At 40.1% G+C, this 24238-nt stretch overlaps 1 protein-coding gene across 1 annotated transcript in view; it reads right to left on the reverse strand.

The window, feature by feature from the left end:
* Nucleotides 1-402: 402 nt before the first annotated feature.
* Nucleotides 403-24238, reverse strand: part of eif2b3 (eukaryotic translation initiation factor 2B, subunit 3 gamma) — a 50250-nt gene continuing 26414 nt past the window's right edge. The window contains exons 6-12 of the mRNA XM_036596520.1: nucleotides 19524-19613; nucleotides 17763-17896; nucleotides 16492-16682; nucleotides 16292-16354; nucleotides 15476-15624; nucleotides 6261-6364; nucleotides 403-587 (exon numbers count right to left, since the gene is read on the reverse strand). Coding sequence (XP_036452413.1) covers nucleotides 535-587; nucleotides 6261-6364; nucleotides 15476-15624; nucleotides 16292-16354; nucleotides 16492-16682; nucleotides 17763-17896; nucleotides 19524-19613 — 784 coding nt within the window. The 3' untranslated portion in view covers nucleotides 403-534. The remainder of the gene's footprint in view (nucleotides 588-6260; nucleotides 6365-15475; nucleotides 15625-16291; nucleotides 16355-16491; nucleotides 16683-17762; nucleotides 17897-19523; nucleotides 19614-24238) is intronic.

Here is a 24238-nt window from a genome sequence, read left to right on the forward strand (position 1 = left end):
CAACTACATGTTTTGCAAGGAAGATTGCTTTTTTAGTTTTGCCCTGGATCCACAAAGCTAATGTAACAAAGAAGTAATGCAATCTTACATCCCACCAATTAGCATTGTGCAAACGGCATGCCTAAATCCATTCCTTTACTTATTAGCAACATTAGCCATTTGGTGCAAAGCTTAGGAAACTTAGGACAACAAACTGATCTTGGCTAATCAATCAAATACATTTGCAGGTAAGGTCAGGGGTGTAAGTTTGCTTTTTCACCACACTATAGTTTCAAATGACACCAACTGTTTAATGTTTTATCAGCAAAAAAAATCAAGGCGCAGAAATTTGAAAGAAATCATGTTGCAGATACAGAATGATCCAACAGACAAAAATGCTCTTAAAAAACTGACAGCATTGACTGTTGAGATAAATAACTTCATGTTTATTTGGACAAATTCAGTACAAAAAAGATTGTGTTCAAGGAGGTGTCCAAGAGGGAAGATATTCCCTCTCTTTTTGGTGGCAGTTCGATCAGGTCCCCCCCACAGGTTCTAGATCTCCATGAGCTGATCTGATCCAACGATGACATCATTGGTTCTTTCAGCTGCAAGAAAAGAAAAGGAATGCTCAGAAAGAGAAAGAGTTGGCAGGCGCCTAGCCGTGTCTTGGGGAGTTGAGCTGTGCATTCTGGTACGGGGACTGCCAGACACGTTTCAAGAGAGGAGATTTTTATCAGGGGCTGCACATCGCTGTGAATTTGATTCAAATGTTCACATCATCTCACATGAAGAAAATATATTACACTGACACTTTTTTGTCTTTTGGTTTACTTATGTTTGGCAACAAAAGTGAATAATATTTTATTCATGTGGATATTATGTATGCATTTGAGTCAAGTAATTTTGATGCCTTACTTTTTTCAGGTCAGCATCTTCCATCGTCTATGGTTTGAGCTGAGCTTTGCCAAAGGCTCTGACTAGCTTGAGACCATATTTACTTTGTAGTCAAGCACATGCTTGCAAATAGTGGTTAAAAAAGCTTGTTTTTCAGGGTCACTCAATTAAGTGAACCAAAATGTTGACTCTAGCATGCTTTCCCTGTGTTTTCAATCAAAGAGAAGAAAACATGTCTTTGGAGGTCTCCTCATACTCCTATAAAGTTTATCTCCGCTGTGTACCACTGTGTAAAGTCCATTCCTTTGCATATTGACGAGGAAAATGGACCTGGCCCGATAGCCGAGGCCACTATTTATAAATACCGTGTCAGCCGGGCAGACAGATATGCAGGAAGGCCAATATCCTTCTGCAGAGAAACGTGGCAACTCCAAGTTAAACCTCAGAGAAGCAGATTAATGTTGCGTATAAAGACATATTTTAGTGAGAAGGAATCCGCGCAAAGGAGCGGCTTTAGCGCTCTGCGTTTGGGGGGAGGCAAATCGAGCGTGCCACGGCGGGAGAATGGAGGGCGTCCAAGCCTGAGGGAGAGGGAAGAGAACGAGAAAGAGAGAGAGAGTAAAACGAGAAACATGGTGGAGGAGAGTCTCGACAGTGTGTGTCATCAGCCTCAGCACCACCTGTGAGGATCCGACACCAGACGGCAAGCCATGGAAAGCACGGGTGGTCTTGCTTGCGCGCTCTCTCTCTCTCTCTTTTGCTCTCTCACACATACAAACACACTTGTTTTTATACAAAGTAAGGACATAAAGGGTAATTTGTCCTATGTTTATTATATAAATCTAAGTACTAGAGACATACCAATCATGAATTTTTATGGCCCGTTCCAATTCCGATTTGATTACAGCCAAACTGGCTGATTTTTATTAGCCATTTTTCTGCAAACTCTAAGCTCACACTGTGTGGGCTAAATAAACACACAAGCACATTTCCAATACTTTGTATTAGCCAAAGTCACAACATAAATTATACTGCTCTTTAATGGGCCAAAGTGGCATTTTAAATTCTTAAACAACAATAAGTAGCCTTTTTAAATAATATGAATCAAAGTGCCACATAGAAAGCAAAAGGCAACAGGCTATTAAGCACAATGAGCCATGCATAATTACGCTACGACATTTACCACAGTATAGATGTGGCAGCAGCATTAAAATATAGCACAAGTGGACTTACCCAGCTTATGTTATTTATGCCATAAATCAACAATACAGATCGATTGTCAATCACATGTTTGGAGCAACAACTGGACTGTGCATCCCTATTAAGCATCTATATGTAATAATATACCCTATATATATATATATATATATATATATATATATATATATATATATATATATATATATATATATATATAGGCTTCTTTTTCCCCCCAGTGTGTGTGTTGTGTAGAAGTGTTTGTTGTCCTACAACATCAGAAAATTGTTTTGAAAATCTCCAAAAACAAACGTACTCACACACACACTTCGAGTTCTAGGGCCTGAAAGGGGAAATCAACTATAATGCTTTTACCAGCCATACCCCAGCGAGTTTAGCCTTATAAAGAGCCTTATGGAGCGAAGTTCTGCTGAGACACTTTATGGGATGCCTATTGCTGCGCTACAGCTAACACATGCTAACAGGCGGTCAGGGTAAACAGCACAGAAATAGCATGCAGAGTGCATGCGTGAGTGTGTGTGAGTGGTCAGGTTTAAGTGTGGGGCTGATGGACACTGACTGCATGGGACCACCTTAGTAGAGCTAGTATACATTCTATAGGCTTCTAGAGTGCTCCAGTCACTCAACAGCTAGTTAAAAAGGCTTACCAGTGTGATATGCTTAGTGGTGCTGTTAACATTGAAGGCACCACTGCTGAGTGCAAAAACTCCACATGGAAGGAAACCATGGCTGCTCAGAGAGAAATAACCTATGCTACCTGGCAAATGCTTGGAGATAAATAATGTCTGATTATGACTTTTCGTCAGTTAAAAAAATACCTGCAAAGTTTAACATGAACAGCTATTTGCTAATACACATTTAGTGAAGAGCGTGTTTTTTGCCTAATTAATGATTTGACAGTTTTCTTTTCCAAACTATTGTTAAAAGCACATACTAAAACTCTTTTGGCTCAAAGATGGTTTAAACAGATGACAGGTTTGAGTGATGATGAGTGCTGGCATCACAAGCAAGGGGACAAAACATGTAGGCTTTGGCACTGTTTACAAAATACAACTTTTGTCAGTTGTTCCTACAGTTTTTCCAAAGAAAACATGCTTATTTATTAAACACAGTTAAAAAAAAAAAAGCATCCCCAAACTTGTGACAGGCAGTGTACATCTTAAAATATTCAGTGGACTGCCTTTGTATCTTTGGGTCTCTTACAGACTGTTTACTACTGATTTTGTCAGTAAAATAAAATAGAGTTAAATAGAGTTTTGTTTTTTAAAAACTGATTCATAGATTAATTGCCAAAATCACAATTAATAGCCAATTAATAAAATGGACAACTAAACAGTAACTACTTATGCATAGCTTCCAAAGATTATGAAATGCTTGAAAAAAGAAACAAGAAAGTAAAAAGAAAGCCTTACATAAAACACTGTGGGAAAAAAAGCTCTATAAATGGATGTGACAATCAGGCTCTGTTTATTACTGTAATAGAGAGCCAAAGAGGATTTAAAATAAGCATTTTTGCAAACTAATCACTGCTGACCCATCAAGAAAATAAATTTTAGTTGACTGACTTTTAAACTGAGAAATCTACTTTAATTCATCGTGATAGCCGTTGTCTCTTTGTATCTTTGAGCCATATTTCAGTCTTTGATATTATTTAGTTTTAGCAGACTGCGCTCTCAACCCGACCGAAGAGAAAATCTGGAGCAAGACATCAAAAGACAGACAGAACGTTTCATTTTGAGACTTTAGGCACATCAAAAAAAGTGATCTGGCATTTTGATGGGTTGGTTTCGTTGCTTTTGAATTAAACGTCTTATTCTGCTTGTGAAGTTTGCGGAGGGTGGGTGTCGTGCCCTACAGCTATTATATGCAATACTTTTTTTTTTTAATAATAGGTTACATTAACCTCTGAGTTTCTCAGGGGTAAGTCTGAACTGTGGTCGCGCGCAGTGTGTGTGTGTGTGTGTGTGTATGCCTTGCTTGGGGAAGTACAGGGGTCTAGCTTGTAATTTGGGATTTCTGGGAGCACTTCAATAAGCCCCAGTCTTTTGGGAGGTTATGGCTGACTAATCGGGTCCAGCTCACAAGTGACTATGGAAAAGGAAAGAAGGAGGGGAAATGTTGCAGTTTGGGAGCGAAAGGGGGGCAGTGTGCGTATGTGTGTTTGTGTGAGTGTGGGGGGTTGTTGAGGCAGCAACACCCTGTTGTTCAGTCAATTAGGCCAGGCAGCCTCTGGACATCTTAAGGCCGCCTTAGGCACCGTCATTGATGGCGAGGTTAGAGACCAAGCACGGACCACCCGGAATACAACAGCTTCCAGCCACACACACGCATGCACAGACACACACACACATACACACGATGCACACCCACCCCAACCTCACAGTGTGATCTAAGACTGAAGGGATTAGGAATATTAAAAAAATAAAGCTCAATTGTACACACAAGCTTAGATTTTAATACACTATTAAAACAGATTAAAATACAAGCCACACACACACAGCTGAACAAGGAAGACATGACTGTGCAAGTGCACATAAACACAAAAGGCTGGACTTGATATGCATACAATGGGGCTGCAAAGTTCAGTAAGTGTGTGCGTTTTAAGGCTGGCCTGAACAGCAATTTACAGACTTTAAATATTTCTATGTTTTTTTCCCATCAAGTTCTTGAATGCTCGTTCTCAGAATTACCCTTAAAAAACAATTTCAAGTACATTCATTGCAGCAATTTTACATATATCTAGTATGCAGCAACAATGTATAAATAGTCAGGATGAAGCCAAGCTGCTTGCTTTAGAACAGGGGTTCTCAATATTTTCAACCACAAGGCCCACTTATTTATCATGAGAAAGCATTGATGCCCTGAAATTTTCAATGCAGCTATGCTTAGGTGCTTACCCCCACAACATGGGATGTGTATCAGTGAACATAAGAAAAAAATTTTTTGTGTTCTTTTGGTTGTGCAGCGAGTTAAGGACAAACATCAGGGGGAGTATATTTTATTTCTAGAGGCAAAGGGCAAAAAATTGACAAAGCTGACTTTGTGCACTGTTTTTGCAAAGCTTGTGTTAATTACAAAACATTGCATTTTATTTTTCTTGTTAAGTCAATTTTATTTTTATTGATTTAAATGACCTCTCCTGCCCACTATGGGCCACTGACCCCCCTGCTTTCAGTACTGGCCTGAGGACCACCAAAGGGTGCTCTGTGGACCAGTGGCTGAGAAACCCTGCTTTAGAAGGTATGGTTCAAATATAGCTTTACAACAAATTAGAAATACCATTTTATTTATCACCAACATGGTTTTAGTTTGCTTTAGTTAATTGCTTCATTTTATTTGGATAGTTTGCCATTTTTTTACCACGGAAAGCAGTGGTGAGGCCGACATGCAAGCTGAGCAGAACTCAGTCATAGCCTGCCTAAAGAGAGTGGAGGGCTTGTCTGAAAGCGAGGAGGACCACCCTAGAAGCTGCTTATTAGGTACCCCACTCGGCTGGTACAGCCAGTCCTCCTCGACCCAGTACCAAGCTCAGAGGACATGCTGCAAGGCAACAAGACCACTGAAACTGATCACTCCACCCTGCAGAACATGGCTCCCCAGTCTCAAGGGTCGCTGTCTAGAGCAGACTTCATCCCCACATCAGACATAAGCGACCACACTGGCAGCAGCGCTGGTTTGAGGTTCTGAGCTCCCTGGATTTAGTGTCACCCCCACAAGAGACTAGTGGTACCTTATACTTACATATTTGATATGATCCATCAAACTTGTTGTGGTTTGTATACTTACCGTAAATTCTGCACTGTGCATTTTTCTTAGTGTAATTTAAAGAACTCCCAAATATTATTTCTCATGCATCTCTGCACTTTTAGACTGAATGGTAATGTGGAAAGCTGTGCAGTTTGTTGAGCGCTGAGGCAAAGTGATGTCTGGCATTGATGCATTCAACTGAATCAGCTGAATTTTACATTTTACATATGTTAACAAAAACTGTTCAATTAAAGGCCTCTACCAATGAAATGTGTTGTTTAGGCTACAGTTTCTTGTGACTTAAAAAAAAAAGACAGGTTTTGAATACTAAATACAGATTACCAAGGTAACAAACAAATATTAAAGTATTCAAATTGTTGTAGGCCGAGTATGTTTGGTGTCAAACAGCATTCACTCACCCTCCGCTTCGATGCGCTGACCGCTCCCCACCAGACAGTACTTGAGGTCCGCACCTCGTCCGATCACGGAGTTGTTACAGATTACGCTGCCCTGGATATTACACCTGCAGAAAGTGACATAGCAAAGAGCTTTGTATCTGTCTCAGTCCATAACCATAGAGAATATGAAGACAGATACACAATTTACCTACTAGAAATTAATACACAGTAGTTAAAATGTTATTACATCTCTATTACAAAAGATAGTTTCAACCGGCCATCAAGCAAAAATCTGGTACCTAACAAAACAAGAAATATATGGCAAATATGTACAGGTGTATATTGTGGCTGTCCAAAGAAGAAAGTATCTCATTTTTTTTTAATTCATTAACTGCCCTTGACATCGTATGAAAATTTGTAGATGACTGGAACAAGAGAAATGCTCCAAAATTGCTTGGAAATCTCTTTATATTAACTTGCATTGAAAATAAAGACTGTTAAGGCATTCTCTGGTAAAACTGCCATTTGGAAATAGTTGATTTTACATTAGAAACACCTGTACACCTACTCATTCATGCAATTATCTAATCAGCCAATTGTGTGGCAGTAGTGCACTGCATAAAATAATGCAGATGTGGGCCAGCAGGTAATGTTTAACCATCACATTAACCATCAGAACGGGGAAAAAATGTGATCTCAGTGATCTTGACCATGGCATGATTGTTGGTGCCAAATGGGCTCCAAGTGGGTTTCTATAATTCCTTATCTCCTGGGATTTCCACAAATAACAGTCTCAAGAATTTACTCAGAATGGTGCAATAAAGAAAAAACTTCCAGTGAGCGGCAGTTTTGCAAACAAAAATGCTTTGTTCATGACAGAGGTCAACAGAGAATGGCCAGACTGGTCTGAGAGAAAGGCTACAGTAACTCACATTACCACTCTGTACAACTGTGATGAGCAGAAAATGCACATGTCAAACCTTGAGGTGGATGGGCTACAACAGCAGAAGACCAGGTCAGCCAAGAACAGAAAGCTGAGGCTGCAGTGGGCACAGGCTTACCATAACCATAACTAGACAGTTGATGTAGTCTCGATTTCTGCTGAGGCACACTAATGGTACGGTCAGCCCCAACATCATGAATCAATGAACCCATCCTGCCTTGTGTCAACAGTCTAGGCTGTTGGAGGTGTAATGGTGTGGGGAACCTTTTCTGGGCACACTTTGGCCTGGTTAGTACCAGTCAATCATCGCTTGAATGCCACAGCCTGAGTATTGTTGCTGTCCCTTCATAGCCACAATTGACCCAACCTCTAATGGCTGCCTCCAGCATGATAATGTACCATGTCACAAAGCAAATGTCATCTCAAACAGGTCTCATGGACATGACAATGAGATCGTTCTTCAGTGGCCTTCCCAGTCACCGGATCTAAATCCAATAGAACACCTTTGAGATATAGTAGAATGGGAGATTCCCTGCAATATAATCATGTTAACATGGTCCACAATCTCAAAGATCCAACATCTTGTCAAATCCATATCACAAACAATCTAGGCTGTTTTGAGCACAAAGGAGGCCATAAGATAGACCTATACACACACACACACACATATACACTCACGTGTGTGTATATTTAAGCAATAGAACACGAGAGGGAGTGTGTTATCACGATGATGTTATTCGTGATAACACACAACCTCGAGCGTTCTATTGCTTTTATACAACAGTTAAATAAATAAAGTAAGAAATAAATAAATTGGGCCATGAACGTGGCATTTAATATATTTTAATGTTAACAATTCCTTCCACCAAATTATAGCTCCTTAACAAGCAGCTTGTTACGTCGCTGCACAGCCAGCAGTTCGTTCTCCAGCTCCTTACACAGACCAACTGACAGTTTCGGAATTTAGTGTAGTCTCATCTTCAGAGTCTGACCAAATCGGCTGTAGGTCAAATGTAATCCATTGTGTCCATTTTCTGTTTGTGCACAAAGTAAGAAGCAAAAACGTTCAAATGGCTTGAGCATCTACTACAGCTTCTACAATTACAGAGTGTAATCCATCTGTTTCTCTGCATACTTTGTTAGCCCCCATTTACCCTGTTCTTCAGTGGTCAGGACCCCCATGGACCCTCACGAAGCAGGTACTACTTGGGTGGTAGATCATTCTCAGCACTGCAGTAACACACTGACGTGGTGGTGGTGTGTTAGTGTGTGTTGTGCTGGTATGAGTGGATCAGACATTCATAGTCCACCAACCAAAAATATCCAGTCAACAGCATCCTGTGGGCAGCGTCCTGTGATCACTGATGAAGGACTAGAGGATGACCAACACAAACTGTGCAGCAGCAGATGAGCTATCGTCTCAGACTTTACATCTACAAGGTGGACTGACAAGGTAGGAGTGTCTAATAGAGTGGACAGTGAGTGGACAGTGTTTAAAAACTCCAGCAGCACTGCTGTGTTTGATCCACTCATACCAGCACAACACACACTAACACACCACATCACGTCAGTGTTACTGAGAATGATCCAGTGCTGAGAATGATCCACCACCAAAGTGGTACCTGCTTTGTGACGATCCATGGGGTCCTGACCACTGAAGAACAGGGTGAAAGGGGGCCAACAAAGTATGCAGAGAAACAGATGGACTACTGCATTTTCCAAAGATCAATTTTAGAAGTTGGTTGCATTTTCTGCTTTTCACGATCCAGGTAATTCCAAATCAATTCAATGACGTTGAGGTTCTGAATGTCCAGTCCACCGTTTTTTGTTTTTTTTTGAAGATTTCATTTTCTCAGTGAAGGCCTCCTGATAGCTACACATTCTTTCAGAGCCAGAGTGTAAAGTTGTCTTCTCACAGTGGAAAGAAGGACAGAATTACCTATGGCTGTAAGTATGGGTTTATCTCACGGTCTAGATATTGCATGACTATTAAGAGTTCCATTTTTGTCTATATCTATTAATAATTTTTTGAATTTTTTTTCACATAATTTTCTTCCTTTCCAAGAGGATCTCATATCCAACCTCCTCTGAAATATCTCTTAAAAAAACGAGCAACTTGTACTTAATTGTAGTGTGGACTGCAAACTAAATAAATGATGTGTGGTCCCCGACTTTGCACAGTGCAGCAGAGCTTGAGGATTTCTTCCATTTGTTTAGGGCATTCTTAACCCTGCTATTGCATACATCAGCAAAATGCTGAATATTTGTGGATGTGAGTTTAGAGACAGTTCAGTGTTCATGGGTCGGGGCTTTGAACTGCGCGTGCTCTGACACGTAAATGCACACATACACACGCACGTGTGCGCAACCAAAACACACACGCAGCTTTGAGCTGCTCGCTGTTTACACCACACAAAGAATAATATTTTGCTGGGATCACTTTGGCACCATAAAACCGTATTTGCTCAGGCTGATGTTTACTTGCAATGCCGGAGCCAAGTCTGGCTTTCTTCTCTCTCGCTCACTCTCTCTTTGCTGCAGAAAACACGCTTTACCGCCAGTCCTCCACTTTCATGTCTTTGCACTAATTGCACAGCTGAGGGTCTTGTCCTTTCTTCTCCCCCCACCCCCCACAGCATGAGGGGAAACCCGATACAGGCCAGTTTTCCACAGGTTTGTTTTATTTTCCTTTTGCCACTATTAGCATATATATTAAAAACAACACCAGCGTCTTGACGCAGACTGTGCCATCCTCAGCAAAAAAGACACGACTGGTAGAGAATGTTCTGCCAGTGTCAAAACTTGTTCTGATGTAGGGTTTGTGAAGGAGAACATGAAGAGGAAAGAGCGTTTCACACTTCCCGTTAGCCACGCCCACCATATTAGCAACCACAAACCAGAGCCACATCAGCCTCTCTGTAGAAGACTAGGGATGGGCACATAAACCGTCTTTGCTATTTGAATAGCTCTATTTTTAAACAAACAGTATTAGTATAAACAGTTTTAAACAAATTATACTAGTTTTAAAAAATGAGTATTAAAATGTCTCAACTTGAAATACCATACAGATTTTTTCGAAAGTCAGAGACCACCTTTTTGTATTTAATTTCCAGTCAAAACGGCTAATTAAGATAAGATAAGATAAGATAATCCTTTATTAATCCCACAACGGGGAAATACTACTACTAATTAAGTCCAAGTTATCCATTTTTTGGCATCAGGGAAAAAAATGTCGAAAACATATTTAACAGAAAACTACATATAAGCCTCAACAACTATATAATACCAAATGCTTCAGTATTTAGTGTGTCCAACCTTTGCCTTTACCACAGCTTCCATTCTTTTCAGGATATTTGGTTTCAGTTTTTCAAAGAAATCTGCAGGGATATTTTTCCACACCTCGAAACTTCAGTCCAAATAATTCCAAACACATTAAATAATATAGAGTTCTGGAGGCTCTTAATTTTATTTGCAAATGTTCATCTTCTCCATCTTCTCTTCTAGCATTGTCTTTTCACAGTAAAAGGATGGACAGAAACTGTGGATTTTTTTCAAATCTGAACTAAGAGTGGAGCTTGATTTTCTCCTGTCTCTCAAAGATGAAAGCTTTGAATGCTGTTTATCTGACGGTGATAGTTTTGGTGGTTTGCCAGGTCTTGCACGGTTGTTATGAGTCTCATTTTCTCCATATCTTTTAATATCTTTTAATCTAAATTTTTTTGCAAACTTTTTTTTCCACTTTCACTTCCCTCTTCATTATGCAAATGGGTTATCTTATATATAAACTCCTATGAAATATCTCCTAATAAAAAGAATAACATTTTTTGCAGATAAATGAAACAATTCTATCATAATGCTACTACTATTTAACTTCACAGATTGAGCACAGCTGTAGATATATGTTTGTATAGTTGACAAGCTGCATTCCTATGAAGTGCTGAGGTTTAGAGCCAAAAAGAGCTGATCTAGCATCTCCATCCGTCTTCAGGACTGAGCTTTAACTATAAGCAGACAGGAGTACAGACAGAAAGCTTTAGAGAGGCTGTAGAGTGAGAGATGAAGAGAGTCCTGTGCACACTGTGTGTGCTCAGTGTCAGTGTGAGTGGCTGCAGGTTACAGGATGCAGCACACCACAAACACATTTCCACTGACAGAAACTTTTTTATTCTCTTCAGGAGTTTAGTGAAGTGACAGAAAAAAAGCATGACGAAAAGCAGGGAGAGAGACTAAGAGACAGAAAACTAGAGTGAACGACCAAGTGAATGAGAGAAAAACTAGAGGGGAAAAAACAGACAGAGAAAATGAGGCTGAGAGAGAGAAAGAGAGGGAATTGCAGTTAAAGAATAAAGTAAAAGAGAGATACAAAGAGAAGGAGAAAAAGGCAGAAAGGGAAGAGAAGACAGAGACTGAAGAGAGAAAGACAGAAGAGGCAAAAGGGAGAAAGACAAAGTAAAAGTCAGAGAGACAGAGTGAGAGAGAGAAAAGGGGAGAGAAAGAAGTGAGAGAGAGAGAGAGCGAGAGAGAGAGGTAGAGAGAAAGAGAAAGAGAGAGAAGGGAGAGAGAGAGAGAGAGAGAGAGAGAGAGAGAAAGAAGAGAAAGAAGAGAGTGAAAAGGGAGAAAGGAGACAGAGAGAGAGAGAGAGAGAGAGAGAGAGAGAGGGAGGGGGTGGATACTGATGGGAGATTACAAGGATTGGAGATTAAAACAGAGAAGGACCACCAAAGAAGTGGTGCTGAAATACCACTAATTACTGACAGTGTGTTCCTCAGTGTGAACCCCCACTCTGCCCTATACACACACACACACACACACACACACACACACACACACACACACTCCCCCAACCCAAAGCTCCAGCGCTTTGTAAACAAGCTCTCTCCTACACGCAAACAAAAGGCCCAGAAATACGAGGGCCTTCTTTAACATTGCTAATCCCCTCTTACATTTTTTTTTATCATTCTGAAAGAATTGCTGTTCCTTTCTCTCCTTTCTTTTCACCCCTCCCTTTCATATGAGCCCTAATTCGGACATGAGGGTCCCTGTGCTGGCACTGAAATTGCTTGCTTAAGGAGGGAAAAAACTGCACTAAAGGAAAAAAAAAAAAGCTTTTCGGATTTGGACACAAGGCGCTCATTTCGCTCCCTCTTGTAATGCAGAGGATCCATGTTATCCTCTGTGTTTTTCAATAGCCAGCAAGTTCATCATTTACCTAAATCAGCTTACATCTAAACTGTTTCCACTAGGAAAGGGAAAAAAGAGGGAGATAAAAAACGCATTAGGAGAAAAAAGCATGATTTGATGAGTTCTCAGTGTAGCAGTTCAGGAAGTTTAGTTAGTGCTCATATTTTTTTTTAGAGGTTTGTTGAGTTACTTAGTGACTAGAGCAATAACGGACTTGTTTCTTCAGGGAATCATTACATCTACATTCATCACTTTTTCCTGGTGTTTGTTGCTATCGGTGACCTGTTCTGGGTCATTGAGCGCCTTCAGACGCTTGACAACAGAAGTTTCTGTTTTTTCTCAGCACAATAAAATGCAGCAGACACACAGCCCCCCTTACTTTGAGCCAGTGGGATGGCTGTCTATGACCGCCTGTCTCAAACCTCCAGGCCTGGTCTAATGATGAGACAGAAGAACAGATATACAGAAATTGCGCTGCATGATAAGCACTTGGTCCAAAATATCTGTATATCCTGTGGGCAGCTGTCCAGTTCCCAGAGACGCCTTCCTACCCGAAGCTTGGTGGCTACTACTACTAACTACTGCACTGATTACTTGACAAAGATTCTGACATTCACCAAAGCTTCCTTACATGGGATTTGTTCTTAGGTAAGAACAGAATCTACACACACTCAAGAGCACAAATGTGTGAACAGTTCTGCCTTTCAAGAACACATCATGAATCTGACATAGACTTAAGACTTAACACATTCAAGAAAAACTTGATATTGGTGAATGCTTATTTGGTTGTAAGAAATCAGCCATAAAAATGATATGATGGATCACATGGGCAGCCCAGAGTGACAATGGAAAAAAAAAAGGTCTAACTATTCAAAAACAAAAGCACTCTGTAAAGTTCTGCAACGTCCTGTAATATGCATATGGTCATTCAGACAGATTGTAATACACCATAGTAAGTGTAGAAAGTGATATGGTTTCCAGTGTTTCATTGCACCATGAAACCAGAAACTGCTCATCACAGTTGGGACTCTAAATGATGCAGCAGCGTAAAGACAGAAAACTGCAGAAAGCATAGTAGGTAGATTCGTTGATAAATATTAGTTAATACGTTAATTACAGTGGTGTTCATACATGACAGAAAGTAAAGATATCCTTGCTGACATTTACATGATTAAAAGTCCTATTTTTCTTTCTATTTATTACTATTATTATTATTTATATTTATATGCATTTTTTCAATGTACTTATTACAAGTAAAAGACCTATTAGACATTCTAGCTATTATAATTATGGTATTATTTTGATGAACAATTAAAATTTTGGAATAACTGAAACCATTCTTCGTAATCACTGGATCACTACAGTTCAAATTTCAGAAAGAAGATGACAAAAAGTCTCCACTGTGTAACTGAAAGCTACATACATAACACTGTGATCTGTCCACAAACTATTAAACCAAAAATATGAAAGCAGAGGCTAAAGTGTACACTTCACAGTGAAAAAACATTATTAAATAGTGATCCATGTAGATGACATGACACTTCTCCTCTTGTGTTGCTGATTTAGGAAACAACTAGATTTTACCTCCCACCACTGAACTCACCTGATATCCATTTTAAAAGTACCATGCACAACATTACACCATAGTATAAATAGTGCTGCACTGATACCGATACTGGCACTTAAGCTTTAAACTTTGGATGTGAAACAACATTCAGCTCCATGTCTGAGCCAGAGAAGCTGCTGTGTGCAGATGTGTAAACATCATAGGTTTATCTGTATACCATTCAGTTTTTAACTGTTCTGCACAATAAAGATAGTTTATATTTATGTAAGTTGTTAAACATGGTTCTTATTTCTAATAATATAATAGTAAATAATAAATAGATACAAAAATAAATGAACAAAAATAAGTTTACTTAAGCATCTAATATATATAGTCCAACAAGTAAATGCCATCTAGACAAGCTGAGTGTTTTATTTGTGATGCTGAACATAGATTTTACCAAAACTACGTATTTTAAAAATGTAACAGTATAAATATCAGGACTTATATGTAAGTTAGGTTAGAGTTAGTATCGTTATCGATACTCAGTATCGGCTGATACTAAAGGATCAGGTATCGGTAGACAAAAAATGGTATCGGTGCAAGTGTAAAGTTCTGAAAGCTTGTCAGAGGTGTCTGGGCCTAATTACAGGTGCTAAGCTACAGTTGGACAATCGATTTAGTGGGGAGGTTCAATGAAGGGTACACTTTGGCTACGTTCACATTACAAGCCTCATTGCTCAAATTCTAATTTTTGATCAGATCTGATCATTCTAACTCAATGGTTCTCATTTGCATAGGTAAGTGACAAATCTGTCATTAATGTAAACAAATCTGTATCCTGAAATAAGCCGCAAGCACACATCCTAATCAATAACGCCACGTGAATGAACCACGTGTGTCATGAACAACAAACAAACCAGCAGAACAAGCCTTCATAGCAAGATCATTTGCTCAGAACAGCTCTCAGCTGTACATTATTAGAGCAGAAGTATTGCAGAAGTATTTGCAGCGTTTACAGCCCCTTAATTCAGGTTCAGCCCTGCTGCCTCGTTAAATGCTGAATGGTGGTGCATGCACATTGAAAAGACAACAAAAAAGAAAAAAAATACTCATGAATTGCACTTCAGAACATTCTTGTTAGGATCACACAAATTGGATATGAATACACTTCATTTGAGTGAGTCAGTTTAGCCTGGTAATGTGAACGTGGCCTATGACTTGTTTGCTTCAATTCGAAAGTGCATCATATTATTTAAGATATTCTAGAAAATCCAGTTTCTCCCACTACAGAATAATAATAAATGACACATTTGTACAGAATATAATGGACTGAAAAGTAGAACATTTTGGTCTAAAATGGAGCAGAGTGAAAGTAAAAGTCTCAAAAATGTATAACATATTTTAACAACATATTTTATATTTTATGATATTAACCACTTACATTCTGCTGGTACTCAGACAAGGAGTCTATAATCAGTTATAAATAAATTTTTATTTGTGCTAAAGTACCAGAGGAAGACTGCTACATTAAGAACAATTTAACAGGAGGAGGAAAACACCTACCCTTCTTCAATAGTGACGCCATTCATGATGATGGAGTTGGTGATTTTAACCTTCTCCTTAACTGTAGTGGACGCACCGATGGTGGAACGCTTGATGGACGTTTTGTCTGCTATCTGGCAAAACGCTCCAATGATGCTATCACCTCCAACCTTCAAAAGAAGAGAAAACACAGTTACTATACTGCATAACATACACATTCAGAAGTCTTATCATATGCTTTGCAGCTCAAAGCTGGGTGGGCTTTATTTCCCTCTAGCTAGACTGATGTGCTGCTGCTCCCATTCTATTGGCAATGCTTTTCTATGGAGATTATACAAGACAAAACATACAATTTTATCCTGTTTTCATGTTTTTGTTTTGCAGTGCTCTCTCACTACAATATTCAGCATGTATTACACAAATACATCATGCAATCACTGAGAATCTCTAATGTGTCAATCATGACTGCTGGCCTAGCCACTGGTGTAGTCCATCCAAGTTCTGTCCACCTTCAATGTATGTCACTGGAAGGGGGATACCTCGCTCTGGGATGCGAGCAGGCATGTTCACAACAGGTGTAGTGATGGTTAAATTGTTCATTTTGCCCAGAGTATCCCTTGAAAACAGCTTAATTCCCTAATTAGAATGTGTGCCTTAATACTTCTAGAGGAAAAGTTAAGGTTTAAGGATCTACAAAGTGTGAACCATCAAAATCATGTGACACAGAAGAACTGACTCTAAACTCTCACTGTGTCAGGGTATATTGAGTTTTGCTCTAGTAGTTCATTGTTCTGCATAAATAAACACAAGAACATAGACAGCGTGAGAACCACTGACCAGACTGCGCTCAGAGATTACAGCAGAGGGGTGGACTGGAGGCTCTTCAAACAACTTGGGAGCCTGAGAGACACAGAAATGGATATAAAACCACATAGTCCATCGTAGAATACTCATGTATATCAATTATAAAGGTAGATGTGCCAGGCTTCACATTCCGATCAGGTCACACTGCTGTGTGTTTTGGTGTGGGCACTCACCACGCGGTTGGCCTCGACATACGCAGCAAGTGTGTTGACGCGGTAACATGTGCCATCTTCCATTATGTGGGCATAACAGCGCAGCTGGCCTCCGTGGTACGCCTCGCTCATGTCGCCACGGTGATCGTTCCAACACGAGCGCTCACAGGCCAGTTGCAACAGAGCCTCGTCTTTAGAGGAGCTCAAGATCTCTATAGAGGGGTGTGTGCATATTACGTTCAATTATTAGCTGGGAAAAGTTTCAGTTCACTACTGATAATGGTACTGGCGAATACCAAAATCAATCTGATTCTGATTTCCTTTTTTAAAACTACTATGCTTTAAAATAAGCTTTTTTTAAAAGAAATACTTCAGTTAAGATGAGCATCTGAACATAGGCTATGATGCTCAAACAAGAAATACACAGCCAATAACATACCACACAGTGTGCTTTATTTCAGGCTAGATTTGCCTCAGTATTGCATCGGATTCATTCTTTTTCTCTCCAATATCCAATTCAGCACTTTCAGCTGATATTGGTCCAATATTGATATTCGTATTGAATTATATTCACACTGCACACTCAATTTACTACACAAAATACAATAACAGTTTTGAATGCTGCGTTGTTTTATACAACATGTAATTAACGAATAACGACATCCATCCATCCATCCATCATCTAAACCGCTTATCCCTCTGGGTCGCGGTTGGGTGCTGGAGCCTATCCCAGCTGTCATTGGGCAGAAGGCAGGATACACCCTGGACAGGTCGCCAGTCCATCACAGGGCCGAATAACGACATATTTTCTAATATTCTAAATAGGGATGTAAATGATTAACCGATTTATTTGTCCAATGATAAAAGATGATAAAAAACGTATGTAAATATAAAATGTAAGTGTAAAATGTTAATACAGAATTCCTCCAAACTCCTCATAAATGTGCGTATATCAAGTATTTTACAACAGCTTCACATGCGGCTCAGCCAATCAGATTTCAGAACTACAGCTATGCATTTTACAACTGATATTTTTATAGGTTGCATCCTTGATTTTATGCTTGCCACTTAACAGTTGATCACCGACTAATGATGAAAAAAAACTGCCAAAATCTGCATCCTTAATACTAAAATATGCTCAGAACAAACATATCAAACATGACACAGCTTTTTGCCACCACTATCAGTTTAGCCAGTATGCTACAGGAAGGGCAAACAAAAAAATCAACTTGAACAGTCCAACAAAAAAATGTATGTATTCCCTTAAGTGTCATTAAGAGACGGAAGCTTACCCAGGGAGGCATTGACATCTTTTCTCTTCAGATTCTGATCTGTGTGCTCGTCGTCCCACCGGGAGCTCAAAGCCTTTGTGAACTGCTTACGCACCAAATATGGCACCAGCTCCCCCCGCAGAGACGAGATAGACCTGGGAGACCACAACAGTTACTTAGGAATTCAGAAAATGAATTCTGCATATATATAAATATATATATATATATGATACACGATAAAGCATAAGTAGATCTCTGACCTCACTCTTTCGGAAATGATTCAATGCATCATGACATTTCAATAATTCAATTTGAATCAATCATTGTGGTACAACTCAGAAATGTTTCTTAAAAATACACTGAAAACACAAATGTGACTGCCTTGTAGGTAGAAAACATTTATGATAGTTTGAAAAACATTCTGTAAGTCTCTAACCATCCCTCCTCCTCAGTGTCACTCTCACCCTCACACTTTAGCTCCTTTAGAGCAAGATTAGCATTTCCATCTGAATGCAGAGAGAAAAACAACAGTTACTCTGTCTGTTTCTCTCCTCTAGTACACTGTGCCTCAGCAGCCGAGAGAGAGAGAGAGAGAGAGAGAGAGAGAGAGAGAGAGAGAGAGATATGAGAGAGACGAGAGAGAGAGTGTAAAAGGTGAGAGAGAATGTGAAGTGTTCAGCACAGAAGTTAAATGGTCAGTCTATGTACGACTACAACTGATATTGAATGGAGATATAAATGAAGGATGAAGTGAAAAGAGGAACATTCATCTTTCATTCATAATCCAGATTTATAAATTGTAGCAATTGGGAATACAATCACAGAAAAGAATAGCACTGTCTAAACGTTCTGCTCTTTCAGAGAACAATAAATACATCATCAAACGCCCCTTTGAAACACTGTTCAGATCTACACATTTGTCCAATGGCGATTTTTTTTACTTGTGCTCTTAATATTTCAAGTTCAGTGGTATATAGCATACAGCACACTGACTGAAGCACATTCTATCCTAACAACACACAATTTGCCACTGCAACACAGACAGACACGTGTGCAACCTTATCTAAGGTTTTCTATAGGCTACAGTTGACTTATTAAAGCACAAGTTGAGCAGCTGGTTTGTGTGTGGTCTGTTTTACAAATATATACACTATAAAGCAATTTGTGTTTACTTATTTATAATACCTGTTTACATTCTTCCCTGAGCTCATATCATATCACAAGGATAACTACATAAGAATTTGGTAAATATATATATTCTTCTATATAGAATTTGCATGTTGAACAATTGTGAGTGAGTACAATGATCTAAATTCTAAGCAAAAATAATAGTCATTCAATAGTCATGCAGCCCCATTCCAAATTTGGCATATATCTGTCACTGTCCAATCTGAACTGGTGGAAGAAAGCAAAAGCATGTATGCTGAAGAGATACTTAGACCTAAACACACAGGGGAAGCTCATGCTACCATAAAGCTCTTAGGTGGCACATTGTAAAAGTACTTAACACCTCTCAGGGACACCTAATTGACTCTGAACCCGCCTTAGCACTCAAACAGAGCTAACACTTACCGAAAGGAAAGGAACTAAAGGGTTACTCAATAATCCTGTGAAATGAAGCTATGTAGTTTAATTATGTACCTCAGTTTAGACACTCATCTTGTGTGGTGGCTCACTTTGAAATAATACTTATGCGAGGGGGGTTAAGGAGGGAGGGAAGATAGTCAAAGTGCCAGAAGAAGTGTAAAAGACATTTATATTGAGGGAAATTCCCCAACTTACTTGTTGTCGACTAAGAAGTCAACCACAGATCTCTTAAGGCAGTACAGGTGGGCATCCAGAAGGCCTGTTTTGATGTGCATCTTGGGATGTCTGAGGGAGAGAGAGAGAGAGAGAGAGAGAGAGAGAGAGAGAGAGAGAGAGAGAGAGAGAGAGAGAGAGAGAGAGACTCTAGTGAACATGAGAGAAAAACAACATTTGCATTTTGGCATGAAAAAAAAATGCAACAATCCAAATCTGTGCAGGGCGGCCATGTTAGCCAACATCACACTTGGGTAAACCCACCAAAGCCTGATGCGGTAAGCTACAGAACTTTAACAATAACATTTGGTCTGCATCATTCTCCTCCAGGCTTTCAATTCGATACATTATAATTAGATTGCATAACTTGTATTTACGCTGCGCATGGCCTTTCATTTTCTTTTCAGTTCCGCTCTTAATTTGTCTCTTTGAGGTAACATATGAGTGGAAGGCCTAATAGCCTTAAAATAAAGGGAAAAAGAGTAAATAAATAAATAAAACAGTGAGGTGACATGAAAGGAATGGAGTGTGGCTGCATCTGTATATTGTCCCTGACACCACAGTAAAGTCCCTCTTTGCTTAAAGCCAGCCCTTCACCTCCCTATAGAGATCTACTATTGAGATCCGGCCTGGACTATAGCAGTGTTCTGCTCCTGTATGGCCACATGCATATGCCAGCAGAAGTCCCCCAGACACTTTTATAGCCTGCTGCTGATATGACGACAGTCAAAGAGTGCTGAGCAGATTGAAACAGGCCCCACAAAACGGTTGCCTTCAGGCCAGGGTAACACGTAGCGAAGATTGATTCAAACCAGAGAGCCAGGAAGAACACAAGATACATCAAAAATACATTAGGTGAGAGGCCAGTCTTCAACCAAGAGTGTTTCCCAATATGCAATATACACTCACTTTATTAGAAATTTCAACTTTGTAAATCCATCTAGCTGGTGTACAACATCATCTAGCTCTTCTTCCATTAATAGTTTCTCACTACAGAAGCACTCTTGGCTGGATATTTTGGACCAGTCTTAAACAGTGACTTTTTAAGAAATTATATAAACTCACTGGACCAAACACAGTTATCTCTGGTGTTGTCATAGCAACAATCTTAGACACACTGCTAGTCGCTGCTCCTGGTCCCTATCACCTGCTTCTTCAGGTGAGGGGCTAGCATCTTCATTCATCATACTTTAAAGACTTAAGAGTAGGAACACGGCTAGGGAGGAAAAACTCAGCAGACTCAGAAAGCAGTTGTGTGAGTGTATAGAGGAGTCTGAGCCTGGTGTCTGTAGGTGTGTGTCAGAGCAGAAAGCAGAGGTCAGTTTGCTGTACTCCAGTGACATTTACAACGAGAGGGCATTAAAAAAGCCTGTACTCTGAGCCAAGTGTCTGAAACACTGGCCTGTTTACTCACCCCACTCTGAAAAACAGACCTACACACATTAATCAGAGTGTGTGCAGGAGGAGAGGATGTATGTGTGCTTTGTGTTGGGGGGGCCAGCACATGAGAGGATGTACATTATGATGACACTGAGTAGTTCCATTAGTCGGCGGGGAGAGGCCTTCCTGAAAACTGTGAGAGACTGTGTGTAGCAAATATCCCAGTGCTCGTGGCCACATATGGTCCCAATGTGCACGGCTCCCACGCGCGGCCCCTTCGCTTGCACAGCATCCTGTACGATGAGGCAGATCCAGAGGGGATGTGAGAGCGGAGAATAAAAAGCAGTGACATTCTGATTTATACTAAAGCCTTCAACGTGTGACATCACAGCTTGGCACCTGGGGGGCAGGAGCCGGTGAGTGAGACAAACAAAGAGTGAACGGGTGAGTGAACGAGGGAATGAATGATGATCTGGAGGCCCACGAAACACTGCGGTCGATGGAAGAGGAATGACAGATTTGAAAGGGGGTGGGGGGGTGAGGGAACACAAGCAGCTGAACTCCAACCTGGAGCAACAGGTGCTGTTTATGGAGAGAGAGAGAGAGAGAGAGAGAGAGAGAGAGAGAGAGAGAGAGAAAAACAGACATAAAGATAAGCAACTGTTAGCCATTACTTTTAACATGTGGGCCCTCCCTCAAAGCAAAAGTTAAAGGAATAGTTTGGAGAAAAATCAAATGGAAGCCTAATACCAACATTTGCCATTGTGCAAACTGCACACCTAATCATCATACAGGTCTGAAATTTGGTTTCAAATAGATATTTATGTGAGTTTTGACTGTGTGACATACTGTTATCTATAAAAATGGACAAAAGCACAAAGAAAATCAAGGCCTAAAATGTGTCTACTGTATTTTAGGCCTGTACGATATCTAAAAATAATTAGCATGATATTTTCTTGTTAGAAAAATCAGGACTGTATTGATTATTCAGCTACAGATGCCTTTGGGAAACCATGCAGTTTTGTATTTTCATAATTGTACAACTCTTCTAAACCACTGGGATACTTAAGTTGAATGGATAGCACTAAGAACTCTAGAGAAACCTGCAGGAGATACAGTGTGGGATTTACTCTATTGTAGTCCAGTTGCCCCATAATAATCCATTCTTTTAACAGAAGAAGGGACTAAAACATTACATGTACATACTTATTATTTAGCAATCCATTTGAATGTAAATTACTCTCTCCCGTAATTATTGTCTATCGGTGATCAGCTTACAGCTTTCTTATCATAACCAATATCCATTTTTTTCTATTTTATGTGTCCTTTAGTTAAATATTTGTTAATATTCTGCGTACCTGTCTGGTCTGTTTAGTATGTTACATGTCATACATGTGTGCACTCGCCAAGACAAATTCCTTATATGTTTAACACACACACACACACACACACACACACACACATTTTCTAAGCCGCTTATCCTTCAGGGTCGCAGGGGGAGCTGGAGCCTATCCCAGCAGTCATGGGGCAGAAAGCAGGAAACACCCTGGACAGGTTGTATGTTTAACATACCTGGCAAAATCAAGTGATTGTGATTACACTGCCCTATCGTCCAGGCCTACTGCATTTAGCTATGCAAAATCCTTTTGTCTGTTTCTTTAAACATGTCTAAGGCAATGAACTAAATTTGGGGTAAGGGGAAAATTGTGTAAATTACCACAGTAACTGTTCCTGATAGTGATAGTAGCGTAATGCTACTTGGGAGGTGTTATAATGGGGTGAAAGTTTGTTTGTAACAGCGCTGCGCAGTGACTCATTCTTCCTCAGGCCCTGTGTTTCCTCTCCTGGCTGTCCGGACGCGACACAAGAGGCGGGAAAAGCCTTCAGGCTGGCAGCATGACTCACGCTAATGGCTTTAATGGCTTTCTGCGGCCCACAGCGGCATGGCAGCGCGGTGAGCTCATGAGCTGCCCAGCACGCTGTCTGTGTCAACACACATGCGTACACACAGGCAGGGCAAATTTGCCCAGGCCTCTCTGGAGCCGAGGATGTCCTCCGTATCAGGATTTCTGTTTTCCAGATAAAAGAATGTGGATCCAGTGGTGGTAAAGCTGAAAAGAGGAGCAGACGGGTGCTGGGTCGATTCCATGAGTTTGAAAAAAATTCCATACAGGATGTGTAACTGTCTCCTTCCCTCCAAACATTGTGGGACATCCTATAGACATATCTATCCCGTTCACACAGTAAATGAGAGCAATGGTGACACAGGCTTGTGGCTGGTGACAGTTAATCAAATTACTGTGCCCAGGATTGGTAAAAACTTGTTTACCCTGGTTAGTGATTTATTCATTGATTTATTTCATGCAAATCAGAGCAAGTCACTAGTATCTCCACACATGAATATAACTGAACTTTTATGCATGATGGGTGAGGTGATATCCTATATTAATACCACATGTATTGTACCTAGCACAGATAAAATTGTTGTAGGAATGCAGCTGTTATGCTGCGTTGGTTGAACATGCTCGAAAGGAGGCAGGGTTGGGGGCCACACTGTGTGGCTGTGGCAGGCAGATATCACGCCTGTACAAAAAAGTACCTTTGTAGGACATCTTCAAATCACAGCATCAGGTTTCACACAAAATTACTTTAGGTCTCAAGAAAATACTACCATGTCTCTGCTCTGGTACAATCAGGCAAAACAGCCTCGGACAAAAGGTATCAGGCTGAACAGCTACAGACATCATGGCTTAGGACGGTAAAGTTTGTGTGACATTTGCAATTCTGTTCTGTACTGTTAGATTGATTCCAGTTTTGCAGGCAAAGTAAAGATGACAATATAGTACAACCACAACTTTTATTGAACTCTGAACTACATACGCACTCATATGCACATCCGCTCACTGTGTGTGCAGTGTTAGGGCAACATCACAAAAACATGTGCAAATGCATTGTGGAGATCTGAAAATAAAGAGTATCCCTCACCTCCCCCCTTGCCCCACCAAAGTCCTGGGTTACCGTGGTCATCTACACAGTTACCCAAATAATACGTTAACATTCATTCTTTATCGTGCATCTAGAAAAGCTTTAGTGTTTTTCCAAGCATGACATACACAGAGTGCAAAACACTCTACCTGCACGTGTGTATGTGGGTGTTAAAGGGTACACTTCAAGGGTTCTTTAAAGCAAATGCTTCTATACAGAACCATGAACACTCAAAGAACCCTTTGCATGATTAATAGGTTCTTTGCATCAGGAAAGGGTTCTTCAGATTGAAGGAGAATCTAAGGTTCTGTACAGAACCTTCTGTAAAAGGT

This window comes from Colossoma macropomum, unplaced genomic scaffold, assembly GCF_904425465.1.
Source record: "Colossoma macropomum unplaced genomic scaffold, Colossoma_macropomum, whole genome shotgun sequence".
NCBI classification, from domain to species: domain Eukaryota; kingdom Metazoa; phylum Chordata; class Actinopteri; order Characiformes; family Serrasalmidae; genus Colossoma; species Colossoma macropomum.